At 30.2% G+C, this 25,093-nt stretch overlaps 1 protein-coding gene across 7 annotated transcripts; it reads right to left on the bottom strand.

Moving 5' to 3' along the window:
• Positions 1 to 1,811: 1,811 nt before the first annotated feature.
• LOC144837449 (complexin-like) lies at positions 1,812 to 24,914 on the bottom strand. 7 transcript variants are annotated; one of them, XM_078692564.1, is made up of 5 exons: positions 24,794 to 24,914; positions 9,870 to 9,991; positions 7,885 to 8,045; positions 5,374 to 5,491; positions 1,812 to 4,184 (listed from the first exon to the last, which is right to left on the bottom strand). In XM_078692564.1, the coding sequence occupies exons 2-5, from the start codon at positions 9,922 to 9,924 to the stop codon at positions 4,093 to 4,095; spliced, it is 426 nt and encodes a 141-aa protein (XP_078548690.1). In that variant the 5' UTR covers positions 9,925 to 9,991; positions 24,794 to 24,914; the 3' UTR covers positions 1,812 to 4,092. The 7 variants fall into 7 exon arrangements, with proteins under 7 accessions (XP_078548690.1, XP_078548691.1, XP_078548693.1 ...); XM_078692565.1 differs by having other exon boundaries at positions 24,799 to 24,904; XM_078692567.1 differs by lacking the exon at positions 9,870 to 9,991 and adding an exon at positions 9,472 to 9,520 and having other exon boundaries at positions 24,794 to 24,891.
• Positions 24,915 to 25,093: the final 179 nt, after the last annotated feature.

Here is a 25,093-nt window from a genome sequence, read left to right on the forward strand (position 1 = left end):
TTTGTTGTGTAAATCCCCTACTTTGCTATTACAGTTGAATAGCATGTTACATGATTATTGAATATTATGATAAATAATTTATTGAATAAGTAATTTAAATTTCAGGTACAGTGATTTTAATAATGTGCACGGTACTAATGAATATTTAAAATTAATTCAGCTTGATAGAGCAATGAGACCATCACCCTACGGGCTTAGATGTAATCTGTTTTGTGTAGGGATGATGAATTCATATTCTTTATATGAAAACTATATCACCAATGCAACTATAGTATACTGTAGTATATCAGCAAGTTGTTAATGAGTATGTATACCTGTGCAAACCAATAGGCTGTAAATATGTGGCATGAAAGTGGCATGTTGTAATCGTTCCAAATAATAATGATCTCGCATGATTATTTGATCTATATAGAGTATATCTATATTCTTGTATGTTAAACCAATCTGAAAAACTCCCACAACACCAATTAGATTAAGGTTAGGCAAGCGACTATGCAGCATAGATATCTAAATTCATGTGTTCACTTTTACATCTGTGTTTTAAAAGACAAATATTGCTGAATTTGCCTGTTCTCTATTCATTTTTTAAACATACATTCTTTTAAATTCATGATAATAGTTCTGCTCTGCTAAATAAACCTGAATCTAGTAGGCTGCCATGTTACACCCATTCAAATTTGTACTGTACCTATCTCTAATGTTGGTCATTTAGTGCAGTGTGTCTGCTGAGAAAGCTAAAGTTTATTCTTCAAGTGCAAAATTCCATGGTTTTTCTATTCAAATTTTGAGAATGTGGAATGTGTTCCAGGTTCTAAAGTTAAGGTGGTTACATGAGCAGTATCACAACTAACAACGTTAAACATCCTGCAGTATCGTGTCTTCTAACAGCAACCTTCATCCCATGTGGGATACTGTAGTGTAATGAGAGATTATTTTAATGGAGGGTTAAGTTAGTTCATTTTATGATGGTATGGGCACCATGTTGCTATACAAGAATATGCAGAGCAGGCTTAGTATATTTACATAAAAGATTCATAAACTGATAATGGTAAAATAGTCATAAGTAATTTACAGCTAAAAGTTCATTAAAATTTATCCATGAAGATCATTCATAACGTAATTGTGAATAATTTATGTATGTAAATTAACGCGAGGGATGATTATAATTATCTTATCAATTCCAAGGCCCAATTTAGGGATGGTTTTTGTTAGGGATACTAATTATAATTGATTACTATGTTTGTATTCAGCAGGAACCCAAGACATAGTTTCGCCTTTTTATAATATATTCTACAAAGAATTGTAGCGTTGCATTGTGAACTCCATTTTGGATATATCTGCTTGATAGATTGACTACCTTGAGGGTATATATATTGACGATAACCCAAAACAGCAACAGCTAACAGCAAATGGGCTTTCAGACACCATTGGGTGTTGAGTAGGCTGGATAAGGTAGAATGTACTTAGAATAATGGATTTTTTAATGTCGATATCTGTAATAGAACATTCATACTACACTCTGGTAATTACTATATGATTCCAATTAAAATTTCCTTTCTACAGTAAACCCATATTAAGCTCTGTCTACACTATGAAACCATACCTCCATGATCAAACTTTGTGACAAAAAAATGTGATGTGTCCATATTTGGACACGATGATCTCATATCACTACCATATTTGGGCACATTACACTTTTTTGAGAAACTAGTTCGATAGTGTAAACAGAGCTTTAAAATGTCGAGTCGGGTTGAGGTATTTAGCATACTGCAATATAAAGTATTTAAAAAACAACAAATTTCTAATTTTGATAGTTTTTCTTTTAATTATTTCTACATACAGTATACATACAATACACATTTATATTGGATTTAAATAAATTAAATATTCACAGTGTCTGACAATTGCACAATGCATTTCAAGGCGATCTCCCAAAATGTACAATACCTGTATGAGAAAATGTAGTATTAACTAGAAACATGTGAAAAAGTGATGTTATTGCATGGTGATGCATGCATACAAATGAGAGTTAATATGACTGTGTGTGAGAAGAAGCTGTATAAGGCTCAATCCCTGAATGAAAAGAAGTTGTGATATCTGTTTAATAGTTGTATGAGAAAAAGTGTGTATGTTGTTTAATAAAAACATTTAGAAATATTTTTTCATTAATTGAATATAAATAATAAGTGAAATAGTTTTTAAATAACAAATTAATTTCAGTAAATTTTGAAACAAATATATAATAATTTACTGCAAAATTAACTATTTTTATAGAATATAAATAATGTTTACACATCTTCTTCATTTTAAGAGTGATCATACTACTCTTCGCCCAGTGGGGTTTTATGAAAATTTAGGTAATTATAAAACATTACTAAGTACATCCTAACATTATATTTCATGTTATTTTAATATTTAATTTTAAGTTTTATACATTTTTAAATCAAAATTAGTTAAATTAAGTCAAAATACTGATTAGGTTTATTCCGAAACTAAAGAGCGCCCTCTGTCATAAGTGATGTTTTGTGGCGTTGAAGCTAACGATTGACGTGTTTAGAATGAAAAGTTTAACAATATTTTAAATAATTTTAACTTTTTTCTGGAAATAAAAATATATATTTAAGTAAAATTTTCCACTAGAACATGTTAATAACATGTACTTGATACCATTTTATATTATAAAGCTGTAGCAGGCTTTACATCGGGCGAAGATTAGCATGACTGCATTTTAAATTGTTACCATCCAGAAGACCATATGATACAGGATGTGAAACAAACCAATACTTTCTACACTTACTCTTGTAAGGTAACTCTTGTAAGGATGCTGTATTTGCCTTGAGATAAATCATGTGACATGGCTAGGATTTGAACCAAGAACCATGGAAATGTAAACCACAGTGTCAGTAACACCAAGATCAAGTACATACTACAACTCAAGCAATGAAAAATAATATTAACTCATAAATACTGCGAAAAAGATTACACAAATAATAAATACAAATTGACAATAATAAATTGAATTGAAATTAACAAAGACAAAACAACTTGACATAAATAGATTATAAATATGAAATTACAGTATATTAATAAAGAAAAACCAAAATCTTTATAGAAATGTTATGAAAATCAGTCAAAATTTGGTCCTATAATTTGTATGTTATAACTGTGATATTTGACTGATGTACATTTTAGCAGCTTAGTATCATCCAAGTCTGCCTCTTGTTGTATTGGCGCCATTACTTTTTTTTTTTATTGAACCTACAGTTTGGAAGATCAAACCTTCTAAAAACAGACAGATCAATCATATTATAACAAGACATTATACTATTTTAGATGCTGTTATCTATCAATACCTCTAATTATAACAATGTATTCATACTTATTTTGAAATTTGTACAATCATATTAACTATTGACATAGAATCATTTCTATATTTAACTCCTTAGAGCACCTCAACAGAAAAGTAACAAAATATAGAAAACAAACAAAAGATAGGAAACCTATTGTACTATTGGTGGGATACAACAAATATTCAAAATATTAAATATATGATAACAAATAGTGATAATAATATTAATAATGAAAAATACATACATCCCTAACCTCTAAAATGTGGTTAAGAACAAAACAATGGGGGAACGTTTGGGCAAGGTTGTCAGGGAGGAAAATCAGGAGGGGGGTGAATAATAAATGATTTGATTATGATGATGATTATAATGATTGATTATTTAGATATACTGTAAGTATGATCAATGGTGGTCATAAGTTATGAAATCATTGTCAAAATAGATTGAGCTTTGTAACAATTTCATATGTGTGGAATAGCTGGTTCTGTTGTGTACGATATTAATGATAATAAATGATGAAAATATGATGATAATTAATGATGAAAATAATCATGATGATATTGATGATGATGAATAATGATAATTTAAACAATGAAACAATTCAAATTGGGATTAATTAATGATAAACCTGGGTAATCAAACATAATCATCAAATAACCAAAGAGATTTTAGCAGATATTACATTTTTCAGGTGATTTATTTCGTGAGTAGCACATTATATTTTGCCCTTGACAACCTCGTCACCTTACTTCTTCTCTTCTGCCTCGTCTCCACCAAATGAAAAGCCGAATCGAGATGCTATTGGATTAACGTAACTCAGAATCTGGCCCATGATGCCTGGAAGAGAATGATGTAAGTTTGATAAAATTATCAGAAGAAAGCTTCATATTCGTACTTTCAAATGAAAAACATTAGGAGAAATTATATTACTGTATATACTCGAGTATAATCCCACTTCGGTATAATCCCACCCCCTACTTTATGTCTGATTCCACAAACAGGCATATCCCAGGGTATAATCCCAGTATTGACTTTTGGTCTGAATGTAGGCCTCTCAAGTTCAGTTGCTTACAAATCATTTTTTTCCTGAACCAGGGTTTCCCCGGGTATAGTCCCACCCCTAAAGTCGGTGGGATTATACGGTACTAGAAATATTTCTTTAATGATGTAATTTTAGCAATCAAATGATCAGAAACTAGTTAAATCCATCTCAGAGCTGAAACATTAATCAAGACTGCTACTTGCGAACGATGACACAAAAATCTTTTTTAAGAGCCGAGTTTTGGGAATTTAAGACCCATTTGCCTATGAATTACAGGCGGCTGGCTGGCGATAATTACACTTTCTAATTAGATTCCAAGACTAAAGTACGCTTCAAAGAGATTAATTAGATGAATTGTTGTCTATTCAACCATTTAATGAAATTGAATACAAGCTTCTATTTAAGTTGTATTAAACGAAACATACATTATAAAGCTCTGTCTACACTATCAAACTAGTTTGACAAAAAATGTGTGATGTGCCCAAATATGGTAGTGATATGTTCAAATATGGTAGTGATATGACGTCATCATGTCCATATATGGGCACATCACATTTTTGATAACTGTGCAGACAGAGCTTAAGATATGATGTGTTTTGTGTTCTGAAACATACCAAGCGATAATAATAAAAGGAATTCTTGATTATAGAAATGAATATATTTCTAAATAACCCCACAAAAAATTGATATTATCTGCTAACATTAATACCAGTAAATGTATGTAAAAAGAACCAAACCTATAATCTCTATGGATGACCCCCGCCCCCCCTCCACTATCTACAGTATCAGTTCCTTAAGCCCTGTCAAACTAGTTTGACAAAAAAAGTGTGATGTGCCCAAATATGGTAGTGATATGCCCAAATATGGTAGTGATATGACATCATCATGTCAATATATGGGCAGTTTGATAGTGTAGACAGAGGTTTATATTTGCATTTTGGGGTGAGTCACATTCTAACATATAAATATAAATGTCAATCATACCTTCTTCTTCATCGTCGGCATTTTGGGCCGCTGCAAGTTCTTCGGGTGTTTTTTTCTTTCTCGTTAATCGGCCGGGATCATCTGGTATCACAAATTGTTCTTTTTTCTTTAAACCATACTAAAAAACAGAAATTCAAACAATTTGTAATGTATTGTACATCCTTTAAGCTGTGTCTACATTATGAAACTAGTTTGACAAAAAAAGTGTCATGTGCCCAAATATGGTAGTGATATGCCCAAATATGGTAGTGATATGACATCATCATGTCCATATATGGGCACATCACATTTTTTTATCAGAGCTTTATACTACTGTATAGTACTAACTGTACCATGCCTCTAACTACAGTATGTACATGGTGATTACTAGTCTGATAATTATAAACATAGATTACAACAAAGATCTAAGCACCTTGGTATGTGCGCTTTATAAATCTTATTATCGTATCTACTGTGTTTTTAAATGAAACATGTGGACCCGTTGATGGTAGCTTGAAGATGTGGTTTTTACAGCTAATTTGAAATATCTTCCTTTCCACAATTTCTATATTAACATTAGTGCGTCACAGAGCAATTTATTGTGATAAGACACTATAATACTCATGGAGGAATTCTTTGTAAACAATTCCTATTTATTGACACTTATTCTAAATTAACTGTGCATTGGATAATTCAGAAGATCTATTCTACATCACAAAAGAAGAAAATAATCAACAGTCAATTATTTATATACTATTTATAAAATATTGTCATGGGGAAAGATAATATTGTTGTATTTTACAGTAATTCTAAAATAAATGAACATTATAGATTAGCATATTAATATATATGACGTACTACAGTATAATCAACAGAAAAACAAAAATATGAAAAAATTAGTAGTATAGTTAAAAAACCATCTATTATCATTTCTCCTGGTGGTCATAACTTTAGTCGGTTTATTTTATTGACTGTACTGTAACCATAACAATCGAGTAAACATTTACTTGATTGTTAATGATAGCCAATCTCGGCTGATTGATCGTTAGTTAATCGTGAGTAAGATAGATTAAAGAAATCACTAATTACCAAATATGAACAGTAAAATAACTGCACAGGAGTGATTGTCTTTGAATTGTGGGATTAAAATGTATTAATGATCTTGGCCTTTTTAATCACTCATTTAATGCTCAATATTTTATCTCTTTCTTTTTTTGACTTATTTTATTGTTTACTGTTTTATAGAGTATTTTTTTTTATGTACTTGAGATGAGATAACCTATTGCTTCTAGTGCGGGCCCCAGTTATTGTTGTCAAATAACTGATGAATAAATGTGTATGAATGAATGAATATAATAGTGAAATGGCAAATTGTGAGTGACACTTGATAAATCCACACCAAAATTTACCAAAACTATTATTTAAAAATTAAAAGCTTATTTCTTAGACTTCAAAACTTGTAACATATGGGTTGTTATAGCTATGTATACCATTAAATTCACATTCAATAAAATTACCTACTTTATCTGAATTTACAGTAATCCCATAGAAGCTTATAAATTCTTGAGAGGGCATTAATTCTGTATTAATGTCAAATATGTTCGCTTTTAATTACTTACATATTACTTAACTACAACACAAAATCACATAAGCTCTAGGTGAGTAGGTAATAATAAATTCTGTAAAACTTTAGAATATAAACTCATTATTTGTGTTGTTTGTAAAATATTTCACGATTTACATTGACAGAGGATGAATGACTAATGTTCCTCATATGTCATGCTAGAAGAATACTAAGCCTAAGGTAAAAATGTATATCTAGACATTTTCAAAACATCACTTGATAATTATTTCCAGACTACTGGATTAGGAATGAATCAAGCTTGATATATTTTGATGACTTTTTTCTTTGAATCTTTCTCACCTGGGTAAAGACAGACAGACAAAGTCTGTCATGTTTTGCTCAAAGGCAAAGGGCAAATGCAAAAGAACAGTGTGGGGTATCCTACAGCTCTGTCTACACTATCAAACTACTTTGACAAAAAAAGTATGATGTGTCCAAATATGGTAGTGAATGCCCAAATATGGATATGACATCATCATGTCCATATATGGCCACATCACATAAACTTTGATAGTGTAGACATAGCTTAAAGATATATTGTCCCCCTAAAAAAATATTTTTTTTAATTTTTTTGTTGAATATGTTATTTTAATGTCACATAATAGTTATTCACTCTCACAAAAAATTGGGTCTGAAAAAAATTTATTTACCTGAGAAAAATGTAATTTAAAACAAAAAATGGTCAAATTGTCTGGAAGACAATGAGTTTTTGGGTAATTTAACTGTTTATTTTGTCTTTTTATAGGTGAAATAATTTTTTCCCCCGTTTTTTTTCTTATGGAAGTGAACAACTTCATTAAAACTGCAAAATGGCCTATTCAAAGTCTGATTTTAAAAATCTTTATTTTTCATGATTTTGGGGGACAATACATCTTTAAATTTTATAGCATACTATATTGAGAACTTACTTTATTTCTAATTTCTTGACGAACTTCTTCCCTTTCTGCTTCCTTTTTTACATGTTTTTGTTTCCGTTCTTCTTCTTGTAATCTTCTTTCTTCCAATAATTGTGCTTCCTTATCTTCTTCATCTTCGTCTTCTTCTCCTCCAGCCATCTTGCCAATCTCACCTGAAATTAATATGTTCATAATCTTAGTATATGTAAGTCACTTTACTTAGCCTATTAAATTAAAGTAAAACCCACAATTAATCACTTAAAAAAAAGTTCACAAATTGTTACCCAAAAAAACCTAGAAAACAATACTAATAATACTAAAAACATTGTGTATACAAACACTATAACCAATAATAATGACAACATTGTCCTTGTCCTGTCGCTGTGAAATAAGAAATAAATCAGTTATTAAAAAATAAATCACTCTCTTGAGAAACCAAAGGTAAGACGTACGTGCTTCGGAATATATTTTATATAAGCGTTTGTCTTATAATGTAATCATACGATTAAAGCTCTGTCTAGTTTGACAAAAAAAAGTGATGTTCCCATTTGCCCAAATATGGTAGTGATATGGCATCATCATGTCCATATATGGGCACATCACATTTTTTTGTCACACAAAGTTTGATTAAAAGGAGAATGTATGCTTATAAGTTAAATTTGGTTTGAATTTGGATGCTACAAATTAAAAAGAAATTATTTGTTTTAAATGTTACTCAATATAAACTGATTTATTTTTTATTCAAGAATTCTACTTCAAATTTTCAATAAAAAAACAATTTTTTTTAAAACTATTTTATTTAAAACAAACAAATAACAGAATTGACATTTTTTTTTATTACCTATTAGTGACTTCAGTATATTAAATAAACAGAGACTACCGTTGATTACATTGAGTACAACGTAGAATGAGCTTGTTTTTCAAAGTATGCTTTTATGCAGATTTAGCTTACGGCAAATAGTAGAATTATTCATGGCGACCTTCAACACGCTCATCAACAACAGCCAAAGATATAAACCTATGTAGCTGACAAATTTCCCCTAATATTCTAGCACCTTATGTAAAATAGCATTATATATTATGAAAATAAAATATTCTATTATAATACTGATGGTGCCTCCATGTTTAAAATATCCATTAAAGATGTATTGTCCCCCAAAAACATGAAAAAATTAAGATTAATAAAATCAGATTTTGAATAGGCAATTTCACATTTTTAATGTAGAAAAAAAATCATCAAAAATAATTATTTCACTTATAAAAAGACAAAAGAAATGGTTAATTTCAACCAAAACTTCCAGACAATTTAGGTATATTTTGCTTTAAATTACATTTTTTCGGTGGAAAATGTTTTTTTTTTTATCAAGTTTTTGGTCAAAGTGAATAACTATTATGTGATATTAAAATGGCATATTAAAAAAAAAAAATGTTTTTAATTATTTCTTTAGGGGGACAATATATCTTTAATTGATACAAGATGACCGAAATTGTACTGGATGGAGAGTGTATCTTCCCTAAGAGAGCGAAAAGAGCTGAAATGATGACATTCAAACGAATAATAAATTATTTAAGTGAAACACCTACTTTCATGGTACTTACCTAACATATCCATGTCTGCTTACTGTTTGCAACTTGCTGATACAGCAATCTAAAAAAATTAAAATCAACCAAAATTCTACAAAAAATACAATATTGTCAGGACGCCATCTCAAAGCCTCATCCTATGCTTCCCAAAATATTTATCAGTAATTTTCAAGTTTCTATAAACAATTTTTATTTTTATATAGAGATATTAATTATTGTATACAATAGATTATGTGTGCAAAGAAAAAGTCAAAAAGAATGAGATGGAAAGTATGGTGAGCAAATGATGCAAAATAAAAGTGGAGTATGGAAAGAAAAAGGGATTTTTTTTAAACGGATAAAAGCGATGGGTGCATAGGACTAAAGCATGACATGGTGTCCCAACAACACTGCAATAGAAATGTTGTTTTTACCTGTGGCGCTTTTTAATTTGTTTCCTAAAATCATCTTTGCTGCCATACTCGCCATGATGAACGATTTGTTTATCAAACAGCAAACACAGAAATGAATTGCCCGCTAAGGAATCTCCAAGGACCTAGATCAGGAACAAAAGAGAAGAGAGGATAGGACTTGTTGATAAAGCTTTGCCAATGTTTAGCTAAATCATCACTAATCAAATGAAAGTAAAACTATTATAGGTAGAATACACCTAGTTTTTTTGTATGATTTAAACTTTAAAAAGGTGGAGTTCAATGATCTTTTTTAGAAATGTTTTTTTTTTTGGAGATATATTTATAAAATAGATCCTTCGAAGATTCCAAAGACTAGGTAACCATTTGTAGTGCTTATTCAAAATGAGGACTGTATCAAATCGACACCATATACGCCCAAATGAGTACTTTTAATCAGTGTAATTTTAATGAATTCCTTTTCTCTGTACTGTTTTTGCTATATTATGATAGGCTATGGTAACCTAACATGAAACGTTTCATTATTTATTTCTCATTTTTCCAACTTTCCTAAAAACTAAATAAATAGCTATTATATAACAATGTATATGGTGCAAAATATGTATAAAGCTCTGTCTACACTATCAAACTAGTTTTTAAAAGTGTGATATGCCCAAATATGGTAGTGATATGACATCATCATGCCCATATATGGGCACATCAATTTTTTTTGTCACATAAAGTTTGATAGTGTAGATAGAGATTTAAGATACTTTCTGAAATTTACTATATCCATGGAGAAATAACTTATTTTTTTCAATAAATAATATAGTATAAATAGTATAGTTTCTTTTCTACTAGTTGATACAAAATATTATTATTATAAAACATCTCTACAAATATGGTAAAAGTGAATAATAGAAGATAAGCATTGATTTTAATGTAGATTTTGTACGATGTAATCAACTTCTTCCACGAATTATCGTCAATGAGACAATAGCCGGTAAATTTCTTGCTCCTGATAATTGAGTAATTTTCACACCTACATAAAGCTATATATCTATAAATATCCTTACACTAATTAATAATTTACCTACTCATTTGCACAAACAGACCAAAGAGAAGAGGTTGCAAGGTCCATAATAATTACATGCTTCAAATAGGATATTGATTGGCTTACAAAACATATGATGAAGAATGAAATACAGTAAAACATAAGACCTCCAAAGTGTCCCCTCAATAGGGATGTCCTGTGAATAGGATTGGGAGTAGGGATAAAACATAAATTACTCCTTATTCATTTCACTGGGAAGTGTCTCCCCTTAATATGAAGATAAAGAATGAAATATAGAACTTATTAAGGGGACATCTTCGGGACTTCCAAGGTGTCCCCTCAATAGGGGCGTCCTATGAATAGGGGTTCCCTTATTGTATTAGGTTATATAAGTGATTAGATGTTTTGCCCTACTCTGACGTAATTTGTACTTTATACTAAGTACATTTGAGAATACTTGCGAAAAAATTTGGGTGGGACTCAAACCCACGACCTCCAGATCACTAGCCATCAGTGCAAGCTCGGTGGTCTAGAGGTATGAACGCCAGGCTAGTGATCTGGAGGTCGTGGGTTTGAGTCCCACCCGAGAACTACTTGCGATTTTTTTCGCAAATATTCTCAAATGTACTTAGTATAAAGTACAAATTACGTCAGAGTAGGGCAAAACATCTAATCACTCAACTCCCTGACGCAAAACTACAATTACAAAGGTTATATAAGCTTAAGCTTCTATTGTTTTTTCTGCTGAGGCAGAGTAACACTAACAGGGTATAACTATAATACTTCCACATGATCATAAAGGAAATATAATCACAAGAAATGAAGCAATCGCATTGTTGCTTTTTTGCAGATAATATAAGCGTGTGTTAATGATTGTACTCTGTCGCTCCATCAACGTTGAAACCATGTAATATTTATCAAAAAGACCACAAGATAATTATGTACAAAAACTGATAAGAGAACAAAGAAGTATTTCAACCAAATCTTTCCATCTATTAATAGTTAATTAACTTTCTAATGAAGGTTGCTAGAATTAATCTAGTTTCTCCTAATGAGCTTATGGACTTGTTTTCGATATTTTACATACGGTAGATCTGATCATCTGATTTCACAACATAGTAATTTGTTGGCAACCAAATGCATACTATATACGGTATATTTAATAATACAAACATGTTCACAACATAAACAATTTAAGCAAAGATGTTAAATTATGTTTTATACTGTGTGCATGACACAATATTTTGCAAATTTATGCTTAATTTATGTAAAAAGTTCTGTCTACTCTATCAAAATAGTTTGACAAAAAAAAGTGCAAATGTGCCCAAATATGGTAGTGATATGCTTGAATATGGTAGTGATATGACATCATCATGTCCATATATGGGCACATTACATTTTGTTGTCACATAAAGTTTGATAGTGGCGACAGAGCTTAATATACAATAATACTAAATTTTGGGTTTATTTTATTATTTTATTACAGTACTGTAAAATGTATATAAATCGTTCACATTGCTTCAATTGGTATCAAGTTTGGACTGGAGTACATAATGGTAAGTCATAATGCTTTCTTTTTAATATATATTCTCGTCGTTAATACAGCCTCATTCGGCATGTAGACTATTCTTTAATATAAAATTCCAGGCACCTTTTAATAGTTTAAGTGTATGCTATGATAAAGAGAAACCTATTAAACGTCATTCTAGACTCTTGCACTTTAATATAAAGCTGCCTTTGCTTTATATCTCTCATTAGACTAGTGAAAAAAAATGTTTTGACTCGCTAATAATTAAAAAAAGAACTGACTGAAAATCCAATATCTGGTTCTTTCATAATATGCTATTTATATGCTATTTTTTTTTTTTTTACAATATTGTATTTTAAATTTTGTTTTCAAGTACAGTAGCTTCAAGATAAATGCAACAATATATTATTACAGTTATATATGAATCACACTAAAAATTAAATGGGAATGTACATAATATAACAATTTTATATGTAAATATATGTAAATATATTATATGTAGAGATCTGAGAAAATTAGAAAATTAATATTTAATTAAATGTTTGTTCTTTTGTAGACTACCGAATACTTAAATTTTATATATCTATAATTCAAACAATTTTTTAGGATATTTATATTGTAAATAGCAGATGTTATATCTTTAATAGGTTCTCATACTCATAGACGTTTTTAATCAGACAGTCCAAAACAGTATTTATGTTAATTTGTTTCTCAGAAACTGCATACATAATTAATCACTGAAAAAAGGTGAGCCAAGCCATTATGATTCTACTGTAAATTTCAAACTTTTTTGTATTATAAAGTGTTGCTTCATTTTTTTACAAGGTTTTATATTTTCAAATAATTATTAATATTATTTATTAAAATAATCTATGCATACCATAAACTTAATGTATGTTAGTGATGAAGGGCTAGTGTTGTCGAAAGCTCTGCTAACTTTTCTGGCTGTTTTACTTTATCGTTTTGATTTAGCTTTTCGCTTTTTTTTTTGTATCTCCATTGAGATCCAGCAACTGATACCCACAGCATTGTCACTTTTTCAGTAATTTGCCTTTGGATTTGTGTAAAATGTATAATAGTTACTTACTTGTTACTTGTTTTCATAGCTAATGGGGACATTTCGCCGTCATTGACATTATGTTGACATAGCACATAGACTAATGTATATTTCCATACTTCTCCAGTACTACTACTGGATAGACCCCTTTTCTGAGCCTCTTTTCAATACCTCAGTAATCACCCATCATTTAAAATGCGACAATGTTAACCTAATCTCTCTGAATACGCAATTACTGTGAATGACTTGTGTAATTACCAGCCAACTTTGCTGACAAATATCTGAATGTAAAGCTCAGCAAAGATAAATAGCTGAAACATCAACATTTTTCACACTTAATCTGCCTATAGCATTGGAATGTTCTGATCTTGCGGATTCTTGTCTCAAAATGCATAATCAACTTAGACTATCGGTAAAAATACTAAGATGACAAATAGTACCGATGGTATTGGGTTGAATAAATTGCCATGTTTTACTACCTGAGTAATCTTTGATTGGGACCCCATAATTATAAACTTCATTTTTAATTAAACATAAAAGATATCCTGAAAAAAATTAATATTTCAAAATAAAAAGGGAAAAATTAAATAAAAATAAAAAACTAAATAATGTAATAGAGTAGTAGAGCAGATGAAAAAACATTTTTTTTTTACAGTGATAACTTTTCACAAAAAAATAGTTTATAATATTTTATTTATAGAGACAATTAGTAAATTTTGCTAATGAACTAAAACTCCTAAAAGGGCATGAAAGCACCAGACTGAGGCAGATCTTGTTTTTGTGCCAAAAGGACTACTAATATAATCTATCAGATGTTGGAAATGTCTCCATAACAATTTAGTATTAAAATTTCTCAAAAGTAAAATAAATTTGGATAAAAACAAAGCTTTTAATTGTATATATAACTTCCATTTTTCCCCTCAATAATGGTTTTTGTTTAAATTTGGCCTACAGTCATTTTTATATCATATCTCCTAATTTATGCTCATAAAAATAAAAACAGCATCTATGTATAAACTAATTGGCCAGGCCACATGGGATTTTACCAATGATGAGTTCTCAGAAAACAATTTTTCATTCTTTTGAAAATAAATAAAATACCATAAGATATTTCTACTGATATAAGAATATCGCAAACATAAATTACAATTCAGTGCCAAACATGGAGGTATAAAATTAATTTGATATCTCCATGTATGGTCATGGAGTAAAGAGGTATTGTGCTGAATGTATATAAAATGATTATCTGTTTGGGGATAATGTAAACAGTACTGTTACAGATTATTAGATGAAGAACACGTATTATTTAAATTACAATGCTTACTTTAATAATTTTCATTCAAAGCCATCTGTCGAGATGACGACCAGAATCAATTAGAAGTATTGTGGCAGACAATAGAATAATATACTAACAAATAGAATAGAGAGTTAACAGAAGCAAACACTTCTAAAAACATTCATTAAACTCTGTCTACAATATCAAACTAGTTTGACAAAAAAAGTGTGATGTGTCCAAATATGGTAGTGATATGTCCAAATATGGTAGTGATATGACATCATCGTGTCCATGTATGGGCACATCACATTTTTTCGTCACATAAAGTTTGATAGTGTAGACAAGGCTTAACAGACTCTTAATTCAAGGACCGGAGTCATTGGCTTTAACATTATCATCCTTGATCGTTCAAATCGGAGAAAATAAAGTATGACAAAATCAACCAATCAAATAGGTATTATAATAGAAAACATTACATTAATTGTTTTTTTTAAACTGGACTAATTAGAATTTCCCTCTTTCTGTTAAAATTGTATTTTACATTCCTATTGATTCTCAGTACAGTAAAAGACATAAAACTATTATATTATAGCAGTATACAAAATGTTATCTTTTCATATTCATTTTGATTGATTTTTATTTATAAATTCTTGATTACGAATATTTATTGCTTTCTTTCTTAAAAGATGGCGAGGCAAATTGCATATTGAAATAGCAGTAATATCATAATGAAAACGAACAAAAAATTGTGATAAATATTTATGTAAATTGTTCTAGACTACAAGAAATTGAATAACTCATAAATATTCATGAATTTAAAAGGTGCATAATGATATACTAGCAAAAATACTGATTCAAAATTTAAGCTACAAAAGCATTTACACTTTTGCAAAAAACTTAACTGCAGTATGCACGTTATCTGAATAATTCTAGCTTTCAGCGTAAATACATCCCTACGGACTATTACGCTGCTAAAATGCTTATCCTGCTATCGAGTCCATCCTATTAGTACATTCTCAAAATTCTGCTAGAAAATTCAAGATTATACGACTCTCTGTCTGTCTGTAGATATCTTTTAATTAATACAAATTACACTGTCGGTCCACTTGAGGGGAGAGTGGCTTTATAAGTATATGTTTGTACTGACACATAATACAATATCAATAACATATGTTACCGTATATTTTACAATTAATTTCTTCAATTTGTCACTGACAGTAATTAAAAATCATTTTTTCAGAAGGATTTTAAGGTTAAGTACGTTCTTTGAAATATTGCACAAAGTGTTAAAATACTACAAAAAATATAACAATGAAATGGATATATAATTATCTGAATATGTGTGACTTTTGAATCTGTTGGGGTCATATGTCATATAATAATGACTGTAGATGTCATTATATGGTTGTCATTAGCTGACTGCGTATCTGAAACTCTTTTTAGTTTGTCCATAGGGGTTAAAAACCGATTTAGATTTTTCTGTAATTAAGTTTTCAATTCCGTTTACCGTAGCAAATTATAAATACAACTGTCCTTGTTAAAATCACATTACTAGTTTAAAGGGCATTTCTCTTTTAATTTTTGTTTATTTTAGCATCATTAATACTTGTTTATTATTCTATAAAAAGTATAAAAATATATTAAGTAAGAATACTTTAAAAATTATACAGCACAGGGTTCGGTCTATTTTTCATACGTATACTAATCATGGAGAAATTATAATGTCACTTAAATTAATATACAGATAGAGCTATGTACATAGAATATTGCATTAATTTGTGTTCTATATATAGGAAAATAATTATATCCTGTCTGCAATATTGTCGGCAAGCCTCCTTTGTTCATCAAACTTCCTTAATTGATATTTTAATGTATAATTTATTGAATACATATTTTAGACAACAAACTGGAACAACATTGCAAATGCTTTGATTGTGGTTTCATTCTTACACAATTTCTTATTTATATTTATGTCTAAATTCATAATCTATATGCTCAGTGCATACTTGGTCAACATCAAAGACCTCAATGGTCTGAAAGATGAGCTTCACTTGGCGTCGCCTGTAATAGTTGATTTCACCCGAAGAGTGTGAAAGACTTAGGCTAGGCCCAGTGTTTTTTTATACAAACAATGACCTTTCGTGATGAGATCTGACAATGACCCAGGTGGTCAAATGGCTGAACAGAAAATTAAAGCAGATACGCAGCAATAGAGACATAATATATAAATATCATGAACGTATTAAACAGTAAATGTAATACTGTAGTAGACGAAACCTCTCTAAAAATAATTAAATGAATGGCCGAACCACCTATATCAAACATTTTCTAGTTTATCATATTCTAATGTAAACATTTCTTTCTTTATTTGTTTTATTATCCAAGGCACTCTAACTGCAATATTTGTGGCTCTATTAGAACTAATATATCTGGTGGTACCGCAGGCATATGTTTATTAATGTTCTTATTTTTCAACATGCAAACCTTCAAAGAATATTGAAGCTTACGCTACATCTTTTATGGTATTAGTCAGTATTTTAGAACTATCAATATGAGCCTGTGCAATGCCTTCGGTAAAGATTTGAACTAATCATTTTATGAGCCTGATCAAGTAGATGGCGGGGAAATAGACACGTTTAACCACACAGATTAACACAAGAAATAAAAACTAATAACCCATGTAAATGCTAGAACATTTTATAATTTATCTAAGATCCTACCATAAGTATGCCAATTTGAAGGGGGTGATAGAAATTTAATAACAAAAATGAAATGAATGTAAACAAAAAAATGATAAAGAGGAAAAAGAAAAATAATAGCAGAGATGGAAAGATTTGAAGATAAATAATATAAAAGCTTTGCAACTTACTATAAAGACTTGGCTAGTAAATTGAGTGTCTGTATGCTGCACTCGTTCTCAAAGAACAACTTAATGAGCTTGCTATGAAATCGATTGACAGCATTTACATATGGAGTCATGCATATCTAATACCTTACAGCCAATCAGATTCAAGCATTTTTAGAGTCCTTTTCTACTTTAGGGAGAAGGAGTAATTTGTGTGACATTGTGAGTGAAAAATCAATAACCGGTCATAATATGAAAACAGTAGAAATATGCTAATTGTTCAGAATATTAAGTAATGAAAACAAAAAAATGTTCTGAATTGAATTTATTAAGATTCCTGAGGAATTTGAGATATCGCTCAATGACCTTTGGTTAATTTTTAAGCAACAAAGACGTTTTATTAAATTAATAATTAACAACAATTCATAAAGCCTTCTCAGATTAACTTGCTTGAATGAATAATATAATTAAAATTTAAATTCATGAAATAGTAGATCTGTTTATTGAGGAATTAAATTAGCATTATACATTGAATATTAGTATGACTGAAAATATAATTTATTGACAATTATCATCAGTCAGTGTTACAATAATTCATTCCATTCATTCAATCTTTTATTTCTGAATCCATGGTCTAAAGGAAGTAAAATTACATATAAATTAATTTTTTTTTAAAGAAAACTGTACTAAAAACTGTAATAATCATCTCAGGATGGCATTCCACCTAGAGAGCATATTTGACTTACATATAAGACGTCTATAATCGTAATTAAAGATATGAAGTTATTTAATGCACTGATCATCGGTCAGTGTTACCAGGGAAGAGTGAAATTACACTTTTAAGTACACCAAGTAATTTCACTCTTCCCTGGTGTTACAATAATTAAAGATATGAAGTCACTTAATGCATCAATTATTATTGTGATTGCATTATAATTTAGTAAGCTTAAAATGATTGTTATTAAGGTCCGAACCAATACATTTACAGTAACATGTTTTGGTATTAAAGACATGGTGATCTAGCAATGGCACGTCTGTCGATATTTGATGCAGGTGCCTGGCATTATTATTACTTGCGTCGTTTACTTCGAGATTACCGGTATTAACGCACTGTGCTTGCTTCGTAAAGCGCATTTACCTGATTAGTGGACTACATATCTATCAAAATATTTATACTACACTCATTTCTACTAATGATATTATGCCACGCTTGGAAACATACAACAGTGTTACTGTATAATTAATTTTAAACTATCTGTTTTATTAAATTATATTCATTTGGGCATGTATAAGAAATAATAGCAGTTAATTACATTACTAGAAACTTCATTTATCTTGCTAGAACACCTTTAACTGATTCTAATAAGGTCTTTTAATGAAAGTAATTATAATGTTTAATTAGTTAGAGACAAAAACTATGAAAGACCACGAAATCCTGGTTTCACACATTTTTTTTAATTGATGACTTTGATAATTTTAATATTGCATTAGAATATGGCATTCTGTTACAGCATGATGTGTTCAATATAATATTTTTAAATAGCCCTACTTCTTTTCTTCTAAAACAGGTTCTAATGTGGTAGTATAATTACATGTAACTGCTTGTATTGATTATACTGGACTCTAGTCAGTCAAATTGTGAGCTATCCATCCGTAATGCCCACTGTAATAACACTCAATACTGTAGTAGTTATAATTTACATATAAACTCAATGTTACATTATTAATAATCTCTGAGCTGTACATCAATGTTTAGCAATGTGACATCTATAATATAATAGTATTAAGCCAAAATTTGTTCCTCTATCTCCTCCTAAACCACACGTCCGATACAAGCGCCGTTTTAATTCCCTTTTATCCATTAGTCTATATTAGAACAGAAAATTTGTACGAAAAATGTGTTTTTTAGACTTACTTCTTTGCAACTGCCGAACAATCTTCGGCCGTTTCCCCGCTAGCAAAACCGATCGAGCATGCAATATAAAATGTTCTGTCTTTCCTAATTTAAGAATACAGTAAACCTATTTACTTTATGAGTTTCAGTTTCTTTACTAGGATAGGAGGCGCCAGAGTCCGGGATAACGGGCCAAGCAACAAGGCTGGTGCTCACCAGCTGGGTTCAATTTAGACCGAACCCTGGTTACCGACAGGGGCGTATCCCCATACTTCGGTTTGGGTATAGTTTTTTCTCTCAGTTTCTACTGTATGATCAACGCTTAGAGAGGTTTCACAACATAAAGCGCTTTATAAATCCATGATATTATAATATAAATACTCTGCGTATTTGTTAGACTCTCACAATGACATGCAATATACACATATCCATTTCTAGAACATGAATGCACTTAATTTATCATGGTGCCCGTCCATTGGACTATTTTGATATAAACATTCAAAGGTTAAGACTGTAGTAGTATGCATTTCCCAGAATATTATTTCCATAAATAGCAGACAATAACAGAACTGGCCAAATTGGCAATAACTACATAATTAAACACCAATTGTTAGATTACAATCCACAAGGTGTGGACAGTTTTGTTAGATAAATTCTAATTATATCTAAATCAAAAACTGTACAAATACATTCTTATAATTAATCTGAAGAACAATGTTGTTGACGATAATTAATAGAGATAATGTATATCGACAATATTGTGATATGAATATGAATAATATGATTAATATGATTAATAATTTTTTAGTAAGTATTTAATATAAAGATGCACATATTCTACAGGTTCTTGGTGGTTGTTGATTATGAATCTATAAAATAAAGGCAATATTTAATCAAATGTAGAGGGCAGTAGACTGGTTATTATAAACATATTTTTGTTTACTTTTAAATTATTACACCCCATTTAAAAATCCATAAATGGAGAAAAAATCCCATTTCCTATTAGTCAATAGAGTCTTATTCACCTAACGACACAGTTATACTAATTAATAGATTACCTGCTAATTTTCCGCTTGGTTAATAAACCCACGCAAAGTCTCACATTGTTTGATATTTTCACATTGTATAAAAACGTTCGTCAGATTCAAGCATGAATTACAACCTTTAAATTTCTCATTATATGTAAACCTCAGGGGTTTAATACTACTAAAACATAAACAATAGTGTCGATGATGACAACTAAGATGATGCATTCAACTACAATACACGTATCTGTCCATTTCTTCAAATGAATGTGAAAAGGAAATATAGGTCTGCAATAAAATAACTACAAAGCATGTTTTCCCAAAAGGATTTTTAATTGAAATTGAAAAATTTCTACTTAAAAAAACAATTATTTATGGTGGTGTTGTGTCTATGAGTGCCGCTAAAGGGTCTTTCACACCTGTTCCGGCACGGTTCCGTTAGGGCGAATCGAATGGCAATGTTTCGTTTTCACGACGCTCCACGCGGCAATGTGCCAATCAATATGCACGTAGCCGCGTAAAAATGAAACAGTGACGTTCGATTGGATTTGCCAGTGTCGAACCGGAACCGTATCGGAACAAGTGTGAAAGACCCTTTACCTGGAAAAACCAACAATAGCCTCCGAATGATGACAATGTGATGGTACTGTAGGTGGGATTACAGGGTGCTGGTTGAGAAACTTCGGAGAGAGCGGTTATTGTTGATTTATCCATTCTATAGTCACCGCTACTACTATCAGTACTTCTATGAATGGATGCCTAGTTGGTGACAATAACGCTAGTTGATCATATCCAGTACTGTTTGATTTTACGATTATTCGGGAAAACCACCTCACGACATTTATGTCAAAATTCTATCTCAGATGCAAGAAATATTGTTTGTAATTTAAAATTAACTGCAAATAGAATTGATTGCAAACAGGAATTGGTCGAATTGAATAAAAACAGCGTTTATTCAAAAAGTTTTTAAAAATCAGACGTTGCATGCATCATGTAACATCACATAAAATAAATTATCGTTTTATAGCATCCGGTTACTTCTCATTCTCATACACATGAGAATGAGAAGTACTACTGTTATTGCAAATTAGTTATAAAGGTCAACTAATTGCAATTAATGGATGACATTATTATTTGATTTGGCAACATTTTGACCACAGAAGACCTTTTTTTTTAAATTACAAATTTTAAATCTTTTAAAAATTTATTTTAATTTTTGTATTTAATGACAATCACAAATTTATTCATGAAACAAACATATAATTATGCCACATAATAATATTTTCTAGCGTTATCAGATAGAATTTGAATCAAGCTATTGTACTCCCACTTGTTATTTGTCCAAATCTTCGAAAAATGATTTCATCTGGTTTTATAATAACTATTAAACCAGTATACTGTACGTTGAAAACAAGTCAAAACACCACACACATACGTATTTATTACTGGTTTAACGTAAAGAGAATTGTATACAAATAGTTATTTGTCCAAAGTTATGAATTAAAACTGGTATGATTAATATTTAGTGGAACATTGATTGATTGATCTAAAAAAGAATATCTTATCTCTGGTTAGGTAAATACTATGATATGATCACATTCATGAAATAAAATCAAAATTCATAAAAGCCCTAAATTTGAATGCACATTTAGAATATTTGGCTGTAAAGTAAAAAGTAAAGTAAAAAAAGACATTGAGAGCTGTAGGATTCTAGGAAGTTATGTTGACAGATTCGTATCAAGTAAATTTATTCAGAATTTTTGACTCATAATTGTTAGATTGTACAATTTGAAACACGAATCTGGAATAAAAGATGAAGAGTGAGCTCAAGATAAATTACTGTCCAAGTCATTTTGTCAACGATTTAAACGAATCCAAGCTTATCGTAGCCACATCTAGTCATTTCAATCAATTTGATTTGCTAGATAAAAAACAGAATATGCAATCGATTGTATCAGTGCTACCGTCCAATCAGAATAGAGCGTTTTAAGGCAAATGATTATTTGTAGGCCGCCGTGTGGATGATGACAATGAGTTTGTACTTAATTACCTTCGTCGTTTCTTTATAAGCCTATTTACAAGCAAGCTTTTCTATTTGGGTGATTCCATTCCAAATGAAGGGGAGATGTTTTTAAAATTATGATTGTTGTAATAACATACATAATAAATAGTTGAAATAAATAAGTAAAATAGATTTTAAATATTATATGTAACAATTTAATTACCTAGAATATAAATTTTAATAATTACTATAGTATGTGAATAACATTATATAGTAAATAAAATAATATAAAGTATAAATGGTTTACAAACAAAAATATTATACTGTATTATTATTCTTCATAATTTATAGCTTCTTTGATTACCAGTCTACTATACATCTAAACATTAAAGTTACTCTGAATATCTAAATATGAATATATATAAGAACTAAACAAAGCCTATTGAATGCTATTTAGCAGAAAAATATGAGATTATAATGAGAATTTAATGCTACAAATCTCTATAATATATTGTCCAAATAGGGAAGTTAGAAGCTATTATCTTTATAGCAATAATGTGCATAATGTTTGCTACAGGCAGTAATTGCTAACACGTTTTAGGGTATAGACGTAAAATACAATTCATTACAGTAGTCCAATCAAAGACTGTTTTTCTATACCATATTACATTTCACATCAGGTTGCCCAAATATTTATCATTTTTTTACCCCATCTAGTTTACCTTGACCAGGAGGTTATGTTTTCACCACTGTATGTCTGTCTATGACAGAGCTTCATTTTGATGGGGGAAGGGTCAAAAGTCAAGGTCAGTGGTGTAACGACTATGAGCGCTCACTGGCTAAATCTAGCGGCCCACGTAGCTTGTAGAGGACCCTAAGCAGTGCCCAGAGGAAAAAAACGGGCATTAAGATTTGTCGAAAAAGGCTAAAAGCACCCAAGGTCTCAGGGAACCTTAGGGTTCCTAAACAAGGAGCCTCAGGGTCTGCGTTATGCCACTGGTCAAGGTAACAACCCACAAAAAATCATATCTTTTTATTTACCGCCTGCAGGTCACACTTTTTATTAGAATTTCGACAAAATTATAATGTAGGCTAAATGTATGCCCTCTAGTTTTTAGAATTTTTGAAAGAAATTGTTATGTTTTGTTTTAATTCAATATAAATCAGCCTGTGTGTTTGTACAAACAAAATATTAGATGCTTTTGTTGTCTAAACATCTGTTTCAAAAACATATTGTACTTTACAGACCTAATTAGATATTTGCATAAGCTGACATTAGTCGATTTGTTTGAAACAGATGTCAATTATGTGTTCACTCAAAGTAAGGGTCTAGCTTAAAAGCACATGTCACTATCAAACTAGTTTGACAAAAAAGTGTGATGTGCCCAAATATGGTAGTAGTGATATACTTAATTATGGTAGCACTATGACATCATCATGTCCATATATGGGCACATCACATTTTTTTGTCAGTTTGAGAAGTTTGATAGTGTAGACAGAGTTTAAGTTTGTAAGTGACTTGCCGATAACCACTATCAACCACATTTCAATTGGTTCTAACACGACAGTATGTATACTAACAGTACCTTAAAAACCATCCTAGCAAATAGTGAGTGGGGTGGCCTAACCCTTGTCTTGAAAACAATGGTGAGTATGAAAATCATTGTGCAGGAATCGAAAACACAATTAGACCCCTGACCAATTGGCAGCTGCTTTTAAAAATATATTTATTTAAAAATAACAAGTCAGTGTCATACTTTTACATGATTACTGTAAAAATGCGCATTTCAATTATTATATATTGTGAGATTGATTATTTCATTATAATTTATGCTTAATTATTCATCAATTCATAATAATAGTAATAAATTAATCACATTACCTGCTGTAGTTAATCAATAGTGTAATTCTTGATTAATTCATGTATGTTTATTTATTCATAACATATAGGCCTATATCAATTATGAATAGAATGTATTCATTTTACAATTAAAATCTACTAGTTATCCTATATTATTACAGTATTATTAACAGCAATACCCAGCTTAAAAGAGCTTTAAGCCGAAGATGAACCACTTTGAGCTAAATTCTGGGAATGAATCATAACATAGCAGGTTGTTAACTACTACAAGTCTATACTCCACCACACCTCTTACTTATACATAGATGCAGCAACATTGTCTCAGACTCAGGATAACCCATCCCTAGCTAGGCCTACGTTCTAAATTAAATTCATTATAATGTATGTTAAATAATTAAATACATACTCTACCTGCCAACGCAATTTGATATCTTTTTGATGCAGTAATAATAGCAATTTAATTAATTATTTTAAGATGGATGAGACATCAACATCTTTGGTTTTTATGGGATGAAAACATTCAATGCTGCCACCAACGATGAAGTCATTTAGTCGCCGCCGATGGGAGCGTATCACGCAATAAAATAAAACATTCAAGTTAACAATGTTGTACAATTGCGTAAATGTATATTGCCAAAGATATAATAGTTATTTTTAGTATACTCTCAATTTTATAGAAATTTAATAATACTGCTTGCTACCCTGT

This window comes from Antedon bifida, chromosome 3 (genome assembly GCF_963402885.1).
Source record: "Antedon bifida chromosome 3, ecAntBifi1.1, whole genome shotgun sequence".
NCBI classification, from domain to species: domain Eukaryota; kingdom Metazoa; phylum Echinodermata; class Crinoidea; order Comatulida; family Antedonidae; genus Antedon; species Antedon bifida.